Source organism: Xyrauchen texanus, chromosome 44 (genome assembly GCF_025860055.1).
Source record: "Xyrauchen texanus isolate HMW12.3.18 chromosome 44, RBS_HiC_50CHRs, whole genome shotgun sequence".
NCBI lineage: Eukaryota > Metazoa > Chordata > Actinopteri > Cypriniformes > Catostomidae > Xyrauchen > Xyrauchen texanus.
In genome coordinates, this window is record NC_068319.1 from 14,256,090 (window position 1) to 14,276,219 (window position 20,130).

Sequence of the window (20,130 nt, forward strand, 5' to 3'; positions counted from 1 at the left end):
TGAGTACACCCCTCACATTTTTGTAAATATTTGATTTTCTTTTCATGTGACAACACTGAAGAAATGGCACTTTGCTACAATGTAAAATAGTGCGTGTAGAGCTTGTACAAAATAACTCCACACAGCCATTAATGTCTAATCTGCTGGCAACAAAAGTGAGTACACCTCTAAGTGAAAATGTCCAAATTGGGCCCAAAGTGTCAATATTTTGTGAGGTTACCATTATTTTTCAGCACTGCTTTAACCCGCTTGGGCATTGAGTTCACCAGAGCTTCACAGGTTGCCACTGGAGTCCTCTTCCACTCCATGACGACATCACAGAGCTGGAGGATGTTGCTAGGTTCTGGGATGACAGCCATGCAGACCAATTTGATGCAGTGTGCGGCGTATGGTCTGAGCACTGATAGGCTCACCCATTCAACCTCTGCAGCAGTGCTGGCAGCACTCATACGTCTATTTCCCAAAGACAACCTCTGGATCTGACACTGAGCACGTGCACTCAACTTCTTTGGTCGACCATGGCGAGGCCTGTTCTGAGTGGAACCTGTCCTGTTAAACTGCTGTATGGTCTTGGCCACCGTGCTGCAGCTCAGTGTCAGAGTCTTGGCAATCTTCTTATAGCCTAGGCCATCTTTGTGTAGAGCAACAATTCTTTTTTTCAGATCCTCAGAGTTCTTTGCCATGAGGTGCTATGTTGAACTTCCAGTGACCAGTATGAGGGCGTGTGAGAGCTATGACAACCAATTTAACATACCTGAGACCTTGTAACACTAACGAGTCACATGACACCGGGGAGGGAAAATGGCTTATTGGGCCCAATTTGGACATTTTCACTTAGGGGTGTACTCACTTTTGTTGCCAGCAGTTTAGACATGAATGGCTGTGTGTTAAGTTATTTTGAGGGGACAGCAAATTTACACTGTTATACAAGCTGTACACTCACTACTTTACATTGTAGCAAAGTGTCATTTTTTCCCTCTGTGTTTAAAATACAAGTTGAAAGGAACAGTTTACCCTAAAATGAAAATTCTTTCTCTTACTTACCCTCATGCCATCTCAGATGTGTATGACTTTCTTCTGCTGAACACAGATTTTTAGAAGAATATTTTAGCTCTGTTGGTCCATACAGTGCAAGTGAATAGTGACCAAATGAAGCTCCAAAAAGCATAAAGTTAACATAAAAGCAATCCAATGGACACACAATGAATAAATATTTTGTTTAAAACGATTGGAGGGTTTGGACATGGTCATTGGTCATTTTCATGAACTTCCAGTTTGTTGAGGTGAATTTCCATCTAAATGCCAAACTTCATTCCTCCCTTTTGTGTTTTCTCAGGTGTTGTCTGTGTGTGTTGAGGAGGAGAACATCATTCCGTACATCACCAATGTGTTACAGAATCCAGACCTGGCATTACGGATGGCAGTCCGAAATAATCTAGCAGGCGCTGAGGAGCTGTTCGCCCGCAAGTTCAACAACCTCTTCGCCGCAGGAAATTACTCTGAGGCAGCTAAAATGGCCGCTAACGCACCAAAGGTGAGGAGAGATAAGTGTTCTTGTAATAACTCTCATTTTCTCATTTAAAATTTAAATAGCATTCACTCACTTCAACTAATTTAACAGTCTGGCTGTATGCTTAAACCAAAAACATAAAAGGATGGTATTCAATTTAACTAGGTTTGTTTCCATTTCATTGACTTTTGTTCTTAAAAATACCTCCAGCATTTTCATTAAACTTTTTATTTCAGTTTTTGTCACGATGTTTGCTATGGCAAGCATCAATATAAATATTGTTCTTACTTTTGGATTTGAACTAACCCCTAAGTATTAAACTTTGGCATGTACCTCGTCCTGCTCTTTGACTGATACTTTAAATTGTGCGGCTTGTTGAGGAAAGATGTGCTAAAAAAAATCCCATAGACTTGCATTGCAGGAGGGACTTGAGCCATATCTAGTGTCCAGAATATCATAGAGACTTGGAAGTGGGCGTTTTGACATGGGCTAGCAAGCAACTGCATAGTAACACCTTAGCAACCACATAACCATCCACTAGCAACCATCCTGAACGCCATAGCATTATGCTGCAGAGTTTTGCACGGCCAAGCAGGACTAAAAACATTTTACAGACAACCTTTTATGTGCTCCTATTTGCTGGTTGACCCACTTCTTCCGTCATGTTTATCTCAGGGTATCCTGCGCACCCCTGACACCATCCGCCGCTTCCAGAGCATCCCTGCCCAGCCTGGCCAGACATCCCCACTGCTGCAGTATTTCGGGATCCTGCTGGACCAGGGCCAGCTCAACAAGTATGAGTCTCTGGAGCTGTGCAGACCCGTCCTCCAGCAGGGCCGCAAACAACTGCTTGAGAAATGGCTAAAGGAAGATAAGGTATGTGGAGGAGGTCGCAGGGGAGATGTTTGTCTCCACACACCCTCAAGAGCCTCTTCCTGTGTGTGTGTGTGTGTACTGTTTGTGTGAAAGAGGCTCATGGAACAGGGTGTTCTTGCTTGTGGTTTTTCAAAAGGACAAAGAATGCCTCCATATTTTGTGACAGAAAATAATGTGTGTGTCTCTGTGGAAACAGACTGTTGATTGTGAGAAAATCTTATTTTGTGTACATGTCCGTGTTTCTGTAATCCAAGATGTTTGTTTTAGATATGATGTAATGTGTTTGTCATGTGGGGTGAGGGGTGTTTTGGTTTTGTTTCCCTCTAATGCACATAATAAATTCTCAGGTTCCAGCCTGCATTTTACAATCTACGCTTAAAATAATTTTGTACTTTCTCATAGTCTCAACCAGCTGCTTTCATTTGGTTTAGTTTATTGATTGTGCTGTTGTTATTTTAAGTTCTGTAACCATAGATATCCATCAGTTTATCTAAAGAGTAGAGGACCGTGCGTCTTAGCTCAGCCCTGAAATACTTGAGAATGAAATGTAAATAATCCCAATGAAACATTTTAAGCATGTAGTATGCTAGCTTCACTATAGACGTGGGTAATGGTGTTAAATTCTCTTCTTGTGTTTAATATAGCTTGAATGCTCAGAGGAGTTGGGTGACCTGGTGAAATCTGTGGACCCTACTCTTGCACTCAGCGTCTATTTAAGGGCCAACGTTCCCAACAAAGTCATTCAGTGTTTTGCAGAAACTGGCCAGTTCCCCAAGATCGTCCTGTACGCCAAAAAGGTGTGATGAACAAGTTACGTGTCTGAAGATTAACCAGTACATTTTACTGTGAAGGAATAATGAATAATTGATAACAGCATTTTATTCTCTCTATATATCCAACTTCAGTTTTGTAATAATTTTAAGCTCAATGTACCGTACTAGTCAAAAGTTTGGACATAACTACTTGTGCATACTATTTTCCAGATTGTATAATGTAGTCATCAAAACTAATGAAATTGTGACTGGATTTGGTGGTTATAGGTGGGCTACACTCCAGACTGGATCTTCCTGCTGAGGAACGTGATGCGGATCAGTCCAGATCAGGGTCTGCAGTTTGCTCAGATGCTGGTTCAGGATGAGGAGCCACTGGCTGACATCACCCAGGTTGGGAACAGAGGAGGAGAGGAGATGCAAGTGTAGTGGGAGAATAAGAGATTTGAAAATTATTTAGAAACCATTCTACCCAGAGGCTGTTTGATATGAATCATGAGCAAATGTTTTTCCACAGCCACAGATTTGACTGTTGCCCTGTTTTTTCCTCCCAGATTGTTGATGTGTTTATGGAATATAATCTGGTCCAGCAGTGCACGTCTTTCCTTTTGGATGCTCTGAAAAACAACCGCCCATCAGAAGGGCCGCTGCAGACCCGTCTGCTGGAGATGAACCTAATGCATGCACCACAGGTACGCACACTTAAGCTGTTAAGCTCGGATGGGCCCACTGAGAAAAACATTATTGTCAATATATTAATAACTACAGTCTTGACCAAGACAAAATGGGTATCTTTTTGAAGCTGTTGTTTACTGAGCAAGTGCTTTGACATTTCCAGAAAGACAAATCAGAAGTGTTCCGGTTTTTATCATTTATTAATGAAACATCAAACTGATCAAATAGTCATGTGTCCTATGTTGTTGGAAAGCTCTCAAAGAGTAGAATACAACCATTATTTTACTCAAAGACAAACATATAGTGAAGTATATCTCTTTGACATACATATTACTTATAAACATGTGTTGCTTATGCCGCGTTTTACTTATAACTTCACGAAAAATAAACTGAACATCAAATCTCACATGCCTTATTTGGATGAGGTGATTATCTTTAAATAGAGCCCACACACAAGTAATATGATGTATAGATCGTTAAATAATCCACACAAAGCATACTGTGCGCACTGCTTCTCTGGCTAAAAACACGTTAGCTTTCCTGGATCAGATGACTTCATCGGAAATTATGTAGTACTTTGTCCAGTGTCATGGAACGCTATACCTATTGTATTAAGATTGAGATATCTGCAACCATATGTGGAAGTCACCCAAATACGGGCAGAGAAGATTGTTCACTCTACTTGCATATGGCCACCAGGAGATGGCACCAAGTACATGACATCAACTCGATGGCTCAAATGACAGAATGGAACTGAATGAGATCTTGTTCCTCCTGCCTGCATGCTTTAGAGAGAAAGCATACCTTTTAGGTACTGTTGTATTTGCGTGTGTAATTAGTTCTTATGTACAATTATTATGTTTTATTTGTTCAGAGAGGCTTTTGAATTCTTGGAGACATTTTTGGACACTAGGATAAATTATTTTTGTAATGCTAACTTTTGATTGCTTTGTCATATCAACACAAAATTGTATTCAATTACAGGTGACATGATTGAGAACAAAACGAGCAGTTTATTATACATATTTACACCCTGAGATTTTTTATTTTTTTTTCTCAGCAGTTTCTTCTGCTTAGAGTATCATCATTTATCATAATCTACTGTAAAAACAACAACTGAGTTGGTACTAACGATACTATAGAAAGACTGATTGATTTTTAACATTTTAGTATCGGTTTGGTTTCAAAGTACTTTTGACATCCGTAATGACAATAATGAAAACTGCTCATGTCTAATTAAGTCTACATTTGTGTTTCATGCAGGTTGCTGATGCCATCCTTGGAAACCAGATGTTCACTAACTACGATCGTGCCCACATTGCCCAGCTGTGTGAGAAGGCGGGGCTTCTGCAGAGAGCTTTGGAACACTATACTGACCTGTATGACATCAAGCGAGCTGTTGTACACACACACCTGCTCAACCCAGAGGTACACATATTTAGTCTGTTTCAAAGTATTGACTTTTTTTTGCCCTTTTAATCATTAATTTAAGATATGACCTTTTCCATTCTGTCTCGCACCATTTTGCACTCTCTCAATGTCTTCAGTGGCTGGTGAACTACTTTGGCTCTCTGTCAGTGGAGGACTCTGTGGAGTGTTTGAGAGCCATGCTGTCTGCTAACATCAGGCAGAACCTTCAGATCTGTGTCCAGGTGGCCTCCAAGTATCACGAGCAGCTGTCTACCCAAGCCCTCACTGAGCTTTTTGAGTCCTTCAAGAGTTTTGAGGGTAAGAAATAGATCCCTCAAATCTGTTCCAAAACCTAGTGTACTGCCCAGGGAGGCAGCATTTTAAGGCGTCATATGTCCTGACACAAAGGCTGTTCCAAAGGTTTAGGCAAATAAATTATTAGGGATGCACCGATGTATCGGCCAATTATTGACCAAATTGAAACCATAAGCAAATAGGTTTTAAGCATGAAAATGCTGATATGAAAATCAATGGTTCATTTATTTAAGTGTTTATTGTCAGCACACTTTGTAAAAACTCTATCCAGAAATAATGATGGCCACAGAGTGTAGAAGGGTTGGCACTTCTAAGAACATTCTTTCTCATTCTCACATTGCGGAAAATCTGTCGCTACAGACGTGACCGCTGTGAAAGTGGCACGTACCTATACGTGATGAGGTAAAACCGGCCAAAGCACTTTCAAATCAGCAAACTTTGACTTCTGAGACATTAGTATGGTATCCATTAAGGTTGATGCGATTTGATTGAGTTAAGATTGAAATCAAAATATGGTCTAGTGTGATTACAAAATCTTGAAAGGCTGCGTCTAAAAATAGACTGCAATTTAGCATTTCAGTCCACATTGTGTATGCAAGCGGCACCCTCTAGCGGTCTTGACAGCATTTTCTAGTATCCATTACACCACTATAGAATTTAAAAGGCTGTTTTTTTTCCTTTGGTAACTTTTCAGAATCAGCTTTATTGCCAAGTATGCTTCCAGTGCACAACAATACAAAAACAGCAGCAAGACAGATAATAATAAATTATTCCACAAGTACCTACATACACATGCTTAGTGAAAATCTTGTACAAATCTGTTATGTACAGTGCAAAATACAAATCTTTTATGTACAGTGCAAATTTAGTTATTTATTTTTTGGCAGAAGAGTTTGGATGTGTTGGATAAATATAAAAAAGACTGAACTGTGTATTGCACAAAATGATTGCTCAATGGGGCAGTTTTAACTGTTCATGAGATGGATAGCCTGAGGGGAAAAAACTGTTCCTGTGCCTGATGGTTCTGGTGCTCGGAGCTCTGAAGCATCGTCCAGAATGCAACAGTTCAAAAAGGTAATGGCTGGGGTCTAGAGTGATTTTTCAGCCTTTTTCCTCACTCTGAAAGTGTATAGTTACCAGCTGTTATGTTCTATTATATAAAGCAGAAACATGTAAAATGTGAGTTCTGTTGTTTTGAACTGCAAAAACAGAAGTGAAAAATTTAGAAGTACAAAATGACCTGTTTTCCACATCAGTCATCATGCTATGGATATTCAGTTATCCAGTTTATAACTTCTATTTATGTTTTATTGTTGCTCTTTTATTTTTTGGCATGTCATGTGTTCAACGGATCCAATCTATGTTCAGTGGAAATGTATAATTGTTCAAGCAAAAGCTTTTGCACCTTTTTTTTATATTTTTGAAACATAATTCCTGAGCAAAACAGTGATCTGATGACAATATATATATATCGGAATAGTTATCGGCCAATAGGTTTTTGTTAAAACCAGTACTGGCCAAAATTTTTCTTATCAGTTCATCCCTATTAACTATGTTGCCTTCTATGATACCTGCGTTTCAAAGAGCAGGCATGATTTGACTTGCATCTTGGCTGTGTAATGGTTCTGCTTTGCGTATGGAGCAGCAGGTAGCCTTCCATTCTGGGAGAAAGTAGGACAAAAGTTTGGTGATCAGAGCAGTTGGATGCATAGGCCCCGTGGCTACACACAATCCTTCAGGCCTTTTGCAAGTCAGAGAGAATTAGGGGATTGACAAGGGGTTAGATGGAAAAGCAGTGCTCATGCAAATTGAGCGGTCTGACCAGAAATGTAAAGAGTTTGTTCACCTTATCATTTACTCGCCCTCACGTTGTCCCAAACGCTTATGGCTTGCTTGCTTTGTTTATAAAACAATTTTGCTCTACTCTGTCCTATACAATGCAGGCATAGTTACCAGTGCCAATCAAGCTTCAAAAAAACATAAAGGATCATAAAAGCAATATACCTAAATTTGCATAAAAAATATCTGAAGAGAAACCCAGCTAATGACATCTAGTCAGTACGAATTGTTATAAAGTGGAATCTCATTGCAAAATATACCTCAAACACACCCAAACATCTGTCCAGGAATAGTCATGTGTTTTTGGTTCTTTGCTGGCTACAGGTCTGTTCTATTTCCTTGGATCGATTGTGAACTTCAGCCAGGACCAAGAGGTGCATTTCAAGTACATCCAGGCTGCATGCAAGACGGGCCAAATCAAAGAGGTGGAGCGGATCTGTCGTGAAAGCAACTGCTATGATCCTGAACGTGTCAAGAACTTCCTCAAGGTATAACCAAGACTGTCAGTAAGACTGGTCTAGAAATTATCCATAGCCGACCACAGAAGCACATTATAGTGTATAGTTTCTCATCTGTTAAAGCTCTTTCCATCTTTTCCACTCATTACATTTCCTGTTTTGTTCTCTCGCACTGATCGAGCTTTTCTCATTTCAGTGAGACTATGGCAATAGCAGATGCAAGCGGTTTTATTTGCGATAAATTTGTAACTTTTGTTAATTTCTAATGGCAAATTTACAGCAACGGGTGTTGTACGTGATTTTTCTTTTTTTCATGGAAAGGTATGCAAAAACTAGTCCTATTCCCTGAAAGATATTTATATGCGAGATAACTCGCCAGTCTCTGAGACAGTTCTAGCCTCTGTATACAGCAAACAAAAATGTGTCTATGGGCCGTGGTCTCTGACTCTTTCTGCCTGTCAATCATTTTGGATGCTTTCATAGAGTTGTAGTTGCAGCGAATTGAGGCTTAACATACATTTTTATGGCATGTTGTTCATAACAGTTGTCAGTAGAGGGTGATATTTTGCTGCTGTTGTTTTTAACAACAGCTTCTGCTCTGTCAGTCTCAATAAAACTCATTTACTGTCTTAGGTGTGTGGCTAATTCAATGGCCTGATCTCTTGGAAGTAGAACAGCTTAAATCGCTTGCAGCACCTTTGATGTCAAATATCATTGAATCAACACAACATAATTGAACATTTGATATCTTGTAATTTCGTTGGGGAGAACGAAACAAATTCAAGTACATGTTATGTTCTCTCTTAAAGAAGCAATTCACCCAAAAATGATGATGCTGTCATTATTTACTCACTCTTTTTTTCCATATAATGAAAGTGAACGGGCACTGGGGTTGTAAAGCTCAAAAATGAGAGAAAATGCTCTATAAAAGTATTGTAAATTAGCCCAGTCCTCGTTCAATAATATTATATGGAAAAGAGTGACCAGGATATTCTTAAAAACAATTAACCTTTTTTGTGTTACACAAAAGAAAGTCATATAGATTTGCATTTTCAGAATTTTCATTTTGGTTAAACTATTAATTTGATGGTAAATTTGAAAGCCATGTGCCTGTAGTTTAATGGGAGTTACTCTCACTCTTTTATCCTGATGATGGCTTTTGTTCCATCCTGTGCTTTTCCCTGTATCTTTGGAATCGGCAGGACTTGTATAAGGTAAATCCACCCCAAGTGCAATAATCCCTTTTACTTCATCGTTTTCCTTTGTCCCCCCTCTTCTCCCAGTGGTCAGTTGAAGGACTAATACTGGTGCGTGTGTCTGCCAGTCAGTCACATACAGGGATGTTTCCAAACCCCTCTCTCGGCCCTGATGATGAACATATAATGATTTACCAAGCTGAGATTTGAGCTTGCAGTTTCGTGCTAGTGTTTTGATGTGTGTTACACTGTGGTTGGTTGAAACAAGCCTCAGGTCTTTTTCAGAATCCATTCCACCAGAGTGAGACTTTATGAAGTTGAACTATTTGGACTCTGCCAGCTTTAGAGGGTGGATCCCGAGATCGGAGTTCCTCCTATTTGTTGGAATGGTTTTGAGACTTGCTTGAGCTCAGCAGTGGCGTTTGGGGTTTCACTGCAAACGTTCAGCTTTGTTTTTTGTGGAGTGAGTTGTGCAGTCCCAGTTCATTAATCCTATGTGTTGTAAAGTACAATGTGTGGCAGCAGGGTGAGCACTGCTGCCACCTCATAGTCTGAGACCGTTTGAGATTTGCATTCAGTTCTCAACTTTGTTTTAACCACTACCCACTTGGTTCTTTGAAAACTAACCTTTGTTGACTACTTGTTCATGCTCTTGTCTTGTATAACATTAAATTAGTTGCACTATTTTAATTTCTTTAATGTTTTAAAATTTCTTTGATATTATCACTATGCATTACTTGGGTCTTAACAGAACTACAGTAGGTTTTTCTATTATGAGTTATTTGTAACAAATACAGTCAAACCTGCTTTCATAACGTCAATCAGCTTTGTCATACAGATACATACAGAGGGAATTTATTTTCTGAAATAGTTTTGCTTTCTACCACAAATAAAGTTTTGCTTTCTTCCCAATACGTTTTAGGCTCCCTTGCAATAGCTTTGCCCATCCCTTAAGAAAAAAAACATGGTTTTCTTACAGTAGCAGTAGTTGAATTATGGTATTTTTGGTAAAGCCATAACCACAAAATGTACCAATTTTATTACAGTAACCATACCATGATATTTGTGGTAAAACCATGTTAATAAAACAGGAAAACAAAACTATGGTAATCTAAATTATAATTGTTCTGACAAAAACCATGAACCATTTTTACTATAGTAACACCTTGGTTAATTTGTGGAACAAGTACCATGATTTTTACATCTGCCATAAATATAGTAGCACAAATGAACCAGTGTTATGGTTAAACTAACAATTATATATATATATATTTTGGACAGAATGATGGACTTTTTTTTTTTATTGGGTTTTTCTGTATTACTATTGTTTTACCACAAATATCATGTTTAAAATGGGATTACTGTAGTAAAACGAGGGACAATTTTGAGGTTACTATGGTTCACTACAAATGCCATTGTCCAACTGTGGTTACTGTAGTAAAACCATGAAGTTTTGTAAGGGATGGATAAAGCTATTGCAGGGGAATGCAAAATAGGCCTAATGGCTATTGTAAAAAAATATGTAATTATAGCTATGGTTTGTCAAGTCTTTTCATGTGGTCTTACTAGTCACTGTACACAGTCCCTCAGCCTTTGTGTCATCTGTCATTATCTTCTCGTTTCCCCATCGTTTTGCTCACAGGAGGCTAAACTAACTGACCAGTTGCCTCTCATCATCGTGTGCGATCGCTTTGACTTTGTCCATGACCTGGTACTCTACCTGTACCGAAACAACCTGCAGAAGTACATTGAAATCTACGTGCAGAAGGTAAGGAACCTTCAGCTACTGTTAATGAAGCCTCTGCTTGTATTATAATGAATAAATGGTAAATATATTCATTGTTACGTTTAGGTGAACCCAAGCCGTCTGCCTGTGGTGATCGGAGGTCTCTTGGATGTTGACTGCTCTGAGGACGTCATCAAGAACCTAATCCTGGTTGTGCGGGGCCAGTTTTCCACCGATGAGTTGGTGGCAGAGGTGGAGAAGAGAAACAGGTACAAATCTAGAATCAACATTGTTATGCACTTAAAACAATGAGTGGGTGATGTTACATTCTAAAGTATTCCATGATGCTTCAATTTATTCGTAGTCTGTAATCAGTTTTTTTTTGTGTATACACCATAAGAGTTTCCAGATGCAACTTTGATTGCACAAGTAAACAAAGAAAAATAAACGGCAGTAGCTGCTTTGATTTGTTCATGGATTTCAGTGAACATATTGCAGTTGTAATATATTAGTTAAAACCACTTTAAATCCAGTGTTTTTAATTTTCCTTGCCATCTTTCATTTCCTTCATCCTCTTCCTTCTGCAGACTGAAGCTATTGTTGCCATGGCTCGAGTCTCGTATCCATGAGGGTTGTGAAGAGCCAGCTACCCACAATGCACTGGCTAAGATTTACATCGATAGCAACAACAATCCAGAACGCTTCCTGCGGGAGAACCCATACTACGACAGCTGTGTGGTGGGGAAGTACTGCGAGAAAAGGGACCCTCATCTGGCCTGTGTGGCCTATGAGAGAGGACAGTGCGACCAGGAGCTCATCCATGTTAGTATTAGCTCACAATAAATAAATATATACTTGGCCTGTTTTATGTGCAGATACAAATGAGTAAACAATGTTTTGCTATTCAGTGCAATTCAGAACTCGTTTGATACAGAATTTGTCTCATTCAGTATTTCTATTGGCAGTAGATTGTGTTTGCCCATGACTAATTTTGTTCAAAAGGAAACGCTTAATAGTTTTCTTACATTAATTATCATATCACAGGTCAATTCGCAAATCGCTATGAGTTTTCAAAATAATTGTCAACATAGTTAAAGAACTAATGTCTGAATTCATAACACACTTTTTCTTTCATTGCACTAAATTCAAATGAAAAGACTATAGATAACTTGTCTCCACAGGTGTGCAATGAGAACTCACTGTTTAAGAGCTTGTCCCGTTACCTGGTGCGCCGCAGAGACCCGGATCTCTGGGCCAGTGTGCTTCTTGAGACCAACCCCTACAAGAGGCCTCTTATTGACCAGGTGTGCATATATATCTACTGAGTCTTACATTCATCTCTCACAGTACATGCAGTAATATGAAGCCTGTGGGAAGTAAATATGCCTTGTGTTATATTATGTAAATTATGGGGCAGCTGTGGCTCAGGTGGTAGAGTAGCTTGGCCACTAGTCTCAGTTCAATTACCAATGTCGGTTCAATTCCCGGCCCATGTGACTCCACAAGACACTGAACCCCAAGTTGTTCCCAATGGTAGGCTAGCACCTTGCATGGCAGCTCTGCCGTTGTGTGTGTGTGTGTGTGTGTGTGTGTGTCTGAATGAGTCCCAGTGTAAACTATATAAGTGCAGATAATTTACATTTATGCATTTGGCAGATGCTTTTATCCAAAGCGACTTACAGTGCACTTATTACAGGGACAGTCCCCCCGGAGCAACCTGGAGTTAAGTGCCTTGCTCAAGGACACAATGGTGGTGGCTGTGGGGCTCGAACCAGCATCCTTCTGATTACCAGATTACCAGTTATGGTGCTTAGACCACTACACCACCACCACTCCATTTGCCATAAAACCTTATGAGCTGTCTGCTGCCTTCATAGGCAGCTACCTTATATGACAGCTTCCTAACTGTCATAGAGCCTCATAACATTTGACTGATTTGAAACACTGTACTTGCAGTAGACAGAACCTATTGATGTTTACTAATGCACATTAAACACAAGTAGCGCTCTTCACGCATCAACAGAGTTTGGTATTAGCCTAGGTTTCCAAGCTAGTTACTCGATATAAGCTAATAAACATGCAAAGTGAAATACAATTTTAAATGGATGTAATTATTATTATTTACACTTTTCTGCATTGAATGCATTATAAGTTGTCTGTATTAATAACTGAAATTTTTCTGGACTCACATTTTCACACTGAACTTGTTGCATTGCATTCTGCACAAAGAATATGTGAAGGATACATGCGATGCTGCCTTGCAATTATCCCAAGACAGGGTATATTACGCCACATCCACACTAATCGGTTTAAGTTTGTCATCGTTTTCCTAAGCATGCCGTTATGAAGAGTGTTTTCTACCATTCCAGTGTGGATAAAAGGGATTCATTTAGTAAAATCGGTGCGTTTACAAATTAAAACCGATTAGTGTGGACTTGGCCTTAGACAGTAGCATAATTATGCTACCTACAGTTTGGAACAGCCTTTACATTGGGAGCATGCCTATGATGCTTTAAAATGTCACCTAAGTATGCAGCTCACTAGGATTTGTAACAAAGCTAATGTTTTAGAGTTGTGGATTACTGACTAGCTTTCGGTTAAACTCAACTATTTTAAGTAATATGTCTTAACGTCTCTCACCCCTTTTTGCCCATTTTGAATATTTTAATGCAAGCCAATTGGTGATATTTATATATTTCTTTAAATGTGCTGTGATTAATCCATGCCAAATTTTATGTTTATCTGCCAGGTGGTGCAGACAGCCCTGTCAGAGACTCAGGACCCAGAGGAGGTGTCGGTCACAGTGAAGGCTTTCATGACCGCTGACCTGCCCAATGAACTAATTGAGCTGCTGGAAAAGATTGTCCTGGACAACTCCGTTTTCAGTGAACACAGGTGCATAATCCAACAATATTCCAAAATATGAATATTTTAGCTTGTCTATGCCGCCATACCTTTGGAACAGCACTTTTTATGTTGACCTTTATGAATATTACATTCCTTGTCCAAACTGACTTTCGCAACATTTTAACATAATTTAATAGTGTTTAATTCATTTCCAATCTTGCATAAAATCTGAGCCATGTCTCGTTCATAGAAACCTGCAGAACCTGCTTATCCTAACGGCCATCAAAGCTGACCGCACCCGTGTTATGGAATACATCAACCGCTTGGACAATTACGACGCCCCAGACATCGCCAACATTGCCATCAGCAGTGAGCTGTTCGAGGAGGCATTTGCGATTTTCAGAAAGTTTGATGTCAACACCTCTGCAGTTCAGGTATATGGTGTTTAATAAATAAATGGTTGCGCCAATTGCAGCAAATCTATCTCTGGTTATAGATTTATGCAGTAAGGGTGTTCTCAAATGGGTTCCCTTACCTTTTTAGACTATATTTATACATTTATGTTCTCTTATCCGCAGGTTCTAATTGAGCACATTGGTAATCTAGATAGGGCATATGAGTTTGCGGAGCGCTGTAATGAACCTGCAGTGTGGAGTCAGCTGGCAAAAGCTCAGCTGCAAAAGGGTTTGGTCAAAGAAGCCATTGACTCATACATCAAGGCTGATGACCCCTCTGCTTACATGGAGGTGGTTCAGGCTGCTGACCAGAGTGGTAAGGGCTCTTCAGTTCTAGTTACTTTCCTTCCTTTAACAGCAAATTTCCTGTTAAATTGCAATTTGATGAAAAACATCTGTCCTATACTTTTCAGGTTGTTAATCATGGAGATAATTCTCTGATTCTGTATTTACTATAACTGTATTCAGGTAACTGGGAGGACCTGGTGAAGTTTCTACAGATGGCCAGAAAGAAGGCCAGAGAGTCATATGTGGAGACTGAACTGATCTTTGCACTGGCCAAAACTAACCGTCTCGCCGAACTAGAGGAGTTTATCAATGGACCAAATAATGCACACATACAGCAGGTAATGATGATGTCATTGCTATAGGCTTATGTTAGAAGAGATTAACAAATTAATAGATTATTCTAGGGTTTTTTCTCTTGTACGGAGATGTTTTGATTTATTTTGAAATGCACTGTTGATGTCAGCATAAAGCAGTTGCTCCAACAAAGTTTTTACATTTACTTATTATATAAAGATATCTGATTGAGAGTTTTGAAATTATTTAGCCATTACAAGACAAGTGAAGCATCAAATCTGAGTTCATTGTTTTTATTTTTGGTAACAGGTTGGTGATCGTTGCTATGATGAGAAAATGTATGATGCAGCCAAGCTGCTCTACAATAATGTCTCAAACTTTGGCCGCTTGGCTTCCACACTGGTCCACCTGGGCGAGTATCAGGCCGCTGTGGATGGTGCCCGTAAAGCTAACAGCACCCGCACATGGAAGGAGGTGAGATCATTAGACCAAGTAATCAGAGAAATGGACAAAACCAATCTTAAATACTACTTTTCATTTCAGTAAGGCTTCTAACAGAGTTAATTACTTGCTACTTGAAATTGTAATGTGTTTGGATGTGTATTTGTAGGTGTGTTTTGCATGTGTGGATGGAACAGAGTTCAGACTGGCTCAGATATGCGGTCTTCACATTGTGGTCCATGCTGATGAACTTGAAGAGCTCATCAACTACTACCAGGCAAGTCTGAACCTCCAAAAAAGATTCTCCAAATAGCTGATCTACTTTTTTGAGGCAATGAACGAGACCAGTTAGATATACTGATATGCCGTCTTTATTGACAAGTTCTTTGGTTTTATGTGTTGTCTGTAGGACCGTGGCTACTTTGAGGAGCTGATCACCATGCTGGAGGCAGCACTGGGGTTGGAACGTGCTCACATGGGCATGTTCACAGAGCTGGCAATCCTGTACTCTAAATTTAAACCACAGAAGATGAGGGAACACTTGGAACTCTTCTGGTCCAGAGTCAACATTCCAAAGGTACACAACCGTTAAGGCTTTTTAGGTTTACTAAAAATCACTTTTTTTTTATCATTTGTTTTTAATAATTCTCTTCTGTCAGATGTTTTGCTACAGAATTAGTTTTTAAAGCAGTTATTCATTCTTAAAGGGATAGTTCACCCAAAAATGTAAACTCTCATCATTTACTCACCCTCATGCCATCCCAGATGTTTATAATTTTCTTTTAGAAGAAAATCACAACTCTGTGGTACCTTACAATGAAAGTGAATGGTGACCAACATTTTAATGCTTCAAAAATTACATGTACACCATTCACTTGCATTGTGTGGACCTACAGAGCTGATTTATTCTTCTACAGTAGAAGTAAAATTATACACATCTGAGATGGCATGAGGGAGAGTTAATGAGAATTTTCATTTTTGGGTGAACTATCATATTCCATGTGCTTCCTTTTGATATTTAAGTGTCCTTCACTCAGTTCTGTTAAACGTATATTGTTGTGCTTAAGAGAGCTGTTAATTTCCCCTCCCTTCATCCTAACTCGGCTATAATTTAGTTTAGTGTGTTATCAGATATTCTCCAAAGGGAACAACTAAGTATCATCATTTCTGATGCGCAGATGTTACAAAGTCTTTCATCTCCTCACCATCTTCCCATTTCTCTTTTTTTCTCTTTCCTTCAAACAGGTGCTTAGGGCAGCAGAGCAGGCTCACCTGTGGGGAGAACTTGTGTTCCTCTATGACAAATATGAAGAGTTTGACAACGCCATCATCACCATGATGAGCCATCCAACAGATGCCTGGAAAGAAGGACAGTTCAAGGACATCATCACAAAGGTAAAGGTCCAGCATTTTCTCTTGCTTTAGATACTACGTAGATACTGGAATCCAATGGAAATACTTGTTTCTGGTTCAGTGTGCTCCACAAATGTCAAGAAAATTAATTAAATTACAGTGATTTTATTATGTTTTTTTTTTTTTTTGTAGGTGGCCAATGTGGAACTGTACTACAAAGCAATCCAGTTTTATTTGGAGTTCAAACCCTTGTTACTGAATGACCTGCTCATAGTTCTTTCTCCAAGACTGGATCACTCACGAGCCGTCAACTTCTTCAGCAAAGTAAAGAAGCTTTCATTTAGCAAAACTTTCAAGCGGTGGTTTAACTTATTTTATTGACAATTTATTTAAAATCAGGAAGGTATTTCTCTTAAATGAATTTCCCCCCCAGGTTAAGCAGCTTCCACTCGTGAAGCCTTATCTCAGATCAGTACAAAGCCACAACAACAAGTCTGTCAATGAAGCACTTAACAACCTCTTCATCTCAGAGGAAGACTATCAGGTCAGGCACCAAAACCTTTATTTGACCCTTTCAGTTTATAAAGAATCAGAGGAACATTTTGTTGCACCAGTTTGTTGCACAACCTTGCTGTAAACAATCATAATCACAGCAGTTTATTATAAATGTCTAAATCTGTTGTTCTCCCTCCTCATCTGTTACTTTCTGTTCTACCACCATCATGTCTGCAGGCACTCAGGACATCTATAGATGCGTATGATAACTTTGACAACATCTCGTTGGCCCAGCGTCTAGAGAAACACGAGCTGATCGAGCTCAGGAGAATTGCAGCTTACCTCTTCAAGGGCAACAACCGATGGAAACAAAGCGTGGAGCTGTGCAAGAAAGACAAACTCTACAAGGTGAGCAGTATTTTTAGGGATGATCGATCAGTTCCTAGCACTTCAAAATGAATCTCAGTCATTGGTAGTGTGGATTGGTGCACAGATGCTTGATCTGATTCACGACTGATTTACTTGTCCCCTTTTCAGGATGCCATGCAGTATGCATCTGAATCAAAGGACACAGAGCTGGCCGAGGAGCTTCTGCAGTGGTTCCTACAGGATGACAAGAAAGAGTGTTTTGCCGCCTGCCTCTTCTCATGTTACGACCTGCTCAGGCCTGATGTGGTTATGGAGACGGCGTGGAGGCACAACATCATGGAGTTTGCAATGCCTTACTTCATCCAGGTGATGAGGGAATACCTCAGCAAGGTATGGACATGCAATCAATCTAAAATGGGTAGAAATGATCATCGAATTTCCATATACAGGTGGAACTCTCAAAACACATGTCTCTCTTGTAATTTTAGGTGGATAAGCTGGAGACCTCAGAGTCTTTAAGGAAAGAGGAGGAGCAGGCGACAGAGACTCAACCTATTGTTTATGGTAAAGGACTTGATCTCAAGTTGCAATGGAAATTATTGAATTGTCTAAAGCAGGGGTGACCAACCCTGCTCCTGGAGAGACTCTAAATTCTGCAGGAAGGTAGCTCTCCAGGAGCAGGGTTGGGCACCACTGGTCTAAAGCCTAGTGGTGCACACTGCCCATTTTTTTCTGTCCTTTATGATTGTTGTTTTTCAGATTTTATGATATGAGCTTAGTGGCAGATTGTGCGACATCTTTCACAAATTGTACTATATACATTGTAGCCGAGACTTTGGTCTCAATTGGCAATGTTGATTGGGTGTCACCAGCCCACATCTATTCTGACCTCCTCAATTGACGGATTGAAATAACACTGCATAAACCAAAGCAACCCCTTGCATTAAAGCTGGCCAATGTTATAAAACGAAAAGGCTTGACATACTATTGCGTGAAAGGAATGCTACAAAGAAAGCTATATGTTGCTTATTAAATAGATAAGGTGAACTTTTTTAAATAACATCTTTCCCTCACACAGCAAGGAAGTGATCTGTTTTAACAAATGACACAAATTATTGTATTGTTCTTGTCCATATTGAATACATCTCAAATATTTGCAGTGTAGGCTGGAAACGTATGTGAACACCACCTAGACTAATGACATCAAAAGCTAATTAGTATCAGGAGTTGGCAACCTGGCATCCAGAGATTGAAGGTGTAGGTTAGAGACTTTGGCAAACTTCAGGTGTGCAGCAGTGTTTGTTTTATGAGTCAAAGACCATCTTGACACTCCGCACACTACTGGGAAAATGTTTTGTGGACTAATGAAACTAAGGTTGAATTGTTTGGGAAGAACACGCAGCACTACATAAAAGGTCACCGCATACCAACATGAAAACTTCATCCCAGCGGTAAAGAACGGTGGAGGGAATATCATGATTTGGGGCTGCTTTGCTGTTTCGAGGCCAGGACCACTGGCCATCATCGAAGGAAAAATTAATTCCCAAGATATCTTACAGGATAATATCAGGGTGGCTGTGTGTCAGCTGAAGATCAGTAGAAGTTGGTTAATGCAGCTGGACAATGACCCTAAACATCAAGAATATGGCTGAAGCAGTTCTGTAAGAAAGAATGGCCAAAATTCCTTTTGAACATTGTGCAGGTCTAATCCACAGCTTGGTTACAATTTAAACACTTGGTTGAGGTTATTCCTCTTAAAAAGAGGAACGACCAGTTATTAAATCCAAGAGTTCACTTACTTTTTCCATAGCACTGTGAATATGTTCAAATTATTCTCTGATGGCAAAATCATGCATTGTGCACCATGCTTGATTTTATTTATTTTTAATTTAATGACATCTCCTTTTTAGGCACACCTCAGCTGATGCTGACAGCAGGCCCCAGTGTGGCCGTTCCCCCACAGCAGCCCTACGGCTATGGGTACGCTGCAGCGCCCGGTGGCTACCCCCAGGCTCCTCTGGCCCAGTCAGGTTTCGGTTACGGCATGTAAGGGCCTCCCACTTCTGTGCCCACCCTCTCTCTGCTGCCGCTTTGTTCGGTCCAGCATCTCCATCACATCTCTCCTTCAGTCCTCCACGAGTGCGATTCTACCACTTCTTGCTCACAACTGGGGATTTGAGCAAATGTTATTCTTTTACCTATTTTTTTTTTTTTTATTATTAATGATTGTTCTTGTTATTATAGTTTTCTTTAGACCATCATGAAGGACTTTATTTCATAAAGGATTTTTTTTTTCCCCACATTCCAGATGTCTAGATTTAATTTTGTCAATTTTATGTGTCAATTTAAGGGGAATGGTGTGTGTGTACAATGAGAAGACTTGTGAAAGAAGCAACTCAGCTCAAGTAAAAAGACAAAAAATCTGATTTGCACTCTTAACTACCAATGTATAACTTCATTTCGATGTGTGTCAACAGCTTGTTCAGTCTGTCTGCATTTAACTATTGTATATTCCAGGAAAGAAAATAAAGGAATATTTGAAGGTACACCTCCACAAAGAAACACTACTTCATGCCAGTAATTCCATGGGGGTGTGAAGCTCTCAATATATATAGTTTATTTTAAATTCATACATGCAACTTTTATTCCTTCATCTATGCAGGTTCTCTGGCTTAATTGTCTTGATATTTTGTTATCGATATGAAAGACAAACTTTCTGTTGTGCAGTAACCCATACTCTTCACGTGGGACCATTTGAGGAGGGATATTATTTAAAAAATATATAATATATATATATATAATGCGGCTGTCCA

The 20,130-nt window shown here is 39.6% G+C and overlaps 1 protein-coding gene across 1 annotated transcript in view; it reads left to right on the forward strand.

Annotated features, from left to right (window-relative positions):
• LOC127636487 (clathrin heavy chain 1-like) overlaps nt 1-20,100 on the forward strand; it is a 43,143-nt gene extending 23,043 nt beyond the window's left edge. The window contains exons 7-32 of the mRNA XM_052116967.1: nt 1,337-1,534; nt 2,186-2,386; nt 3,031-3,183; nt 3,427-3,549; nt 3,711-3,848; nt 5,095-5,259; nt 5,379-5,559; nt 7,720-7,883; nt 10,692-10,817; nt 10,902-11,044; nt 11,363-11,597; nt 11,957-12,079; nt 13,525-13,670; nt 13,873-14,056; nt 14,201-14,393; nt 14,546-14,703; nt 14,969-15,133; nt 15,270-15,377; nt 15,510-15,677; nt 16,346-16,495; nt 16,646-16,777; nt 16,887-16,997; nt 17,186-17,356; nt 17,486-17,707; nt 17,806-17,881; nt 19,228-20,100. Coding sequence (XP_051972927.1) covers nt 1,337-1,534; nt 2,186-2,386; nt 3,031-3,183; nt 3,427-3,549; nt 3,711-3,848; nt 5,095-5,259; nt 5,379-5,559; nt 7,720-7,883; nt 10,692-10,817; nt 10,902-11,044; nt 11,363-11,597; nt 11,957-12,079; nt 13,525-13,670; nt 13,873-14,056; nt 14,201-14,393; nt 14,546-14,703; nt 14,969-15,133; nt 15,270-15,377; nt 15,510-15,677; nt 16,346-16,495; nt 16,646-16,777; nt 16,887-16,997; nt 17,186-17,356; nt 17,486-17,707; nt 17,806-17,881; nt 19,228-19,367 — 4,074 coding nt within the window. The 3' untranslated portion in view covers nt 19,368-20,100. The remainder of the gene's footprint in view (nt 1-1,336; nt 1,535-2,185; nt 2,387-3,030; nt 3,184-3,426; nt 3,550-3,710; nt 3,849-5,094; nt 5,260-5,378; nt 5,560-7,719; nt 7,884-10,691; nt 10,818-10,901; nt 11,045-11,362; nt 11,598-11,956; nt 12,080-13,524; nt 13,671-13,872; nt 14,057-14,200; nt 14,394-14,545; nt 14,704-14,968; nt 15,134-15,269; nt 15,378-15,509; nt 15,678-16,345; nt 16,496-16,645; nt 16,778-16,886; nt 16,998-17,185; nt 17,357-17,485; nt 17,708-17,805; nt 17,882-19,227) is intronic.
• Nucleotides 20,101-20,130: the final 30 nt, after the last annotated feature.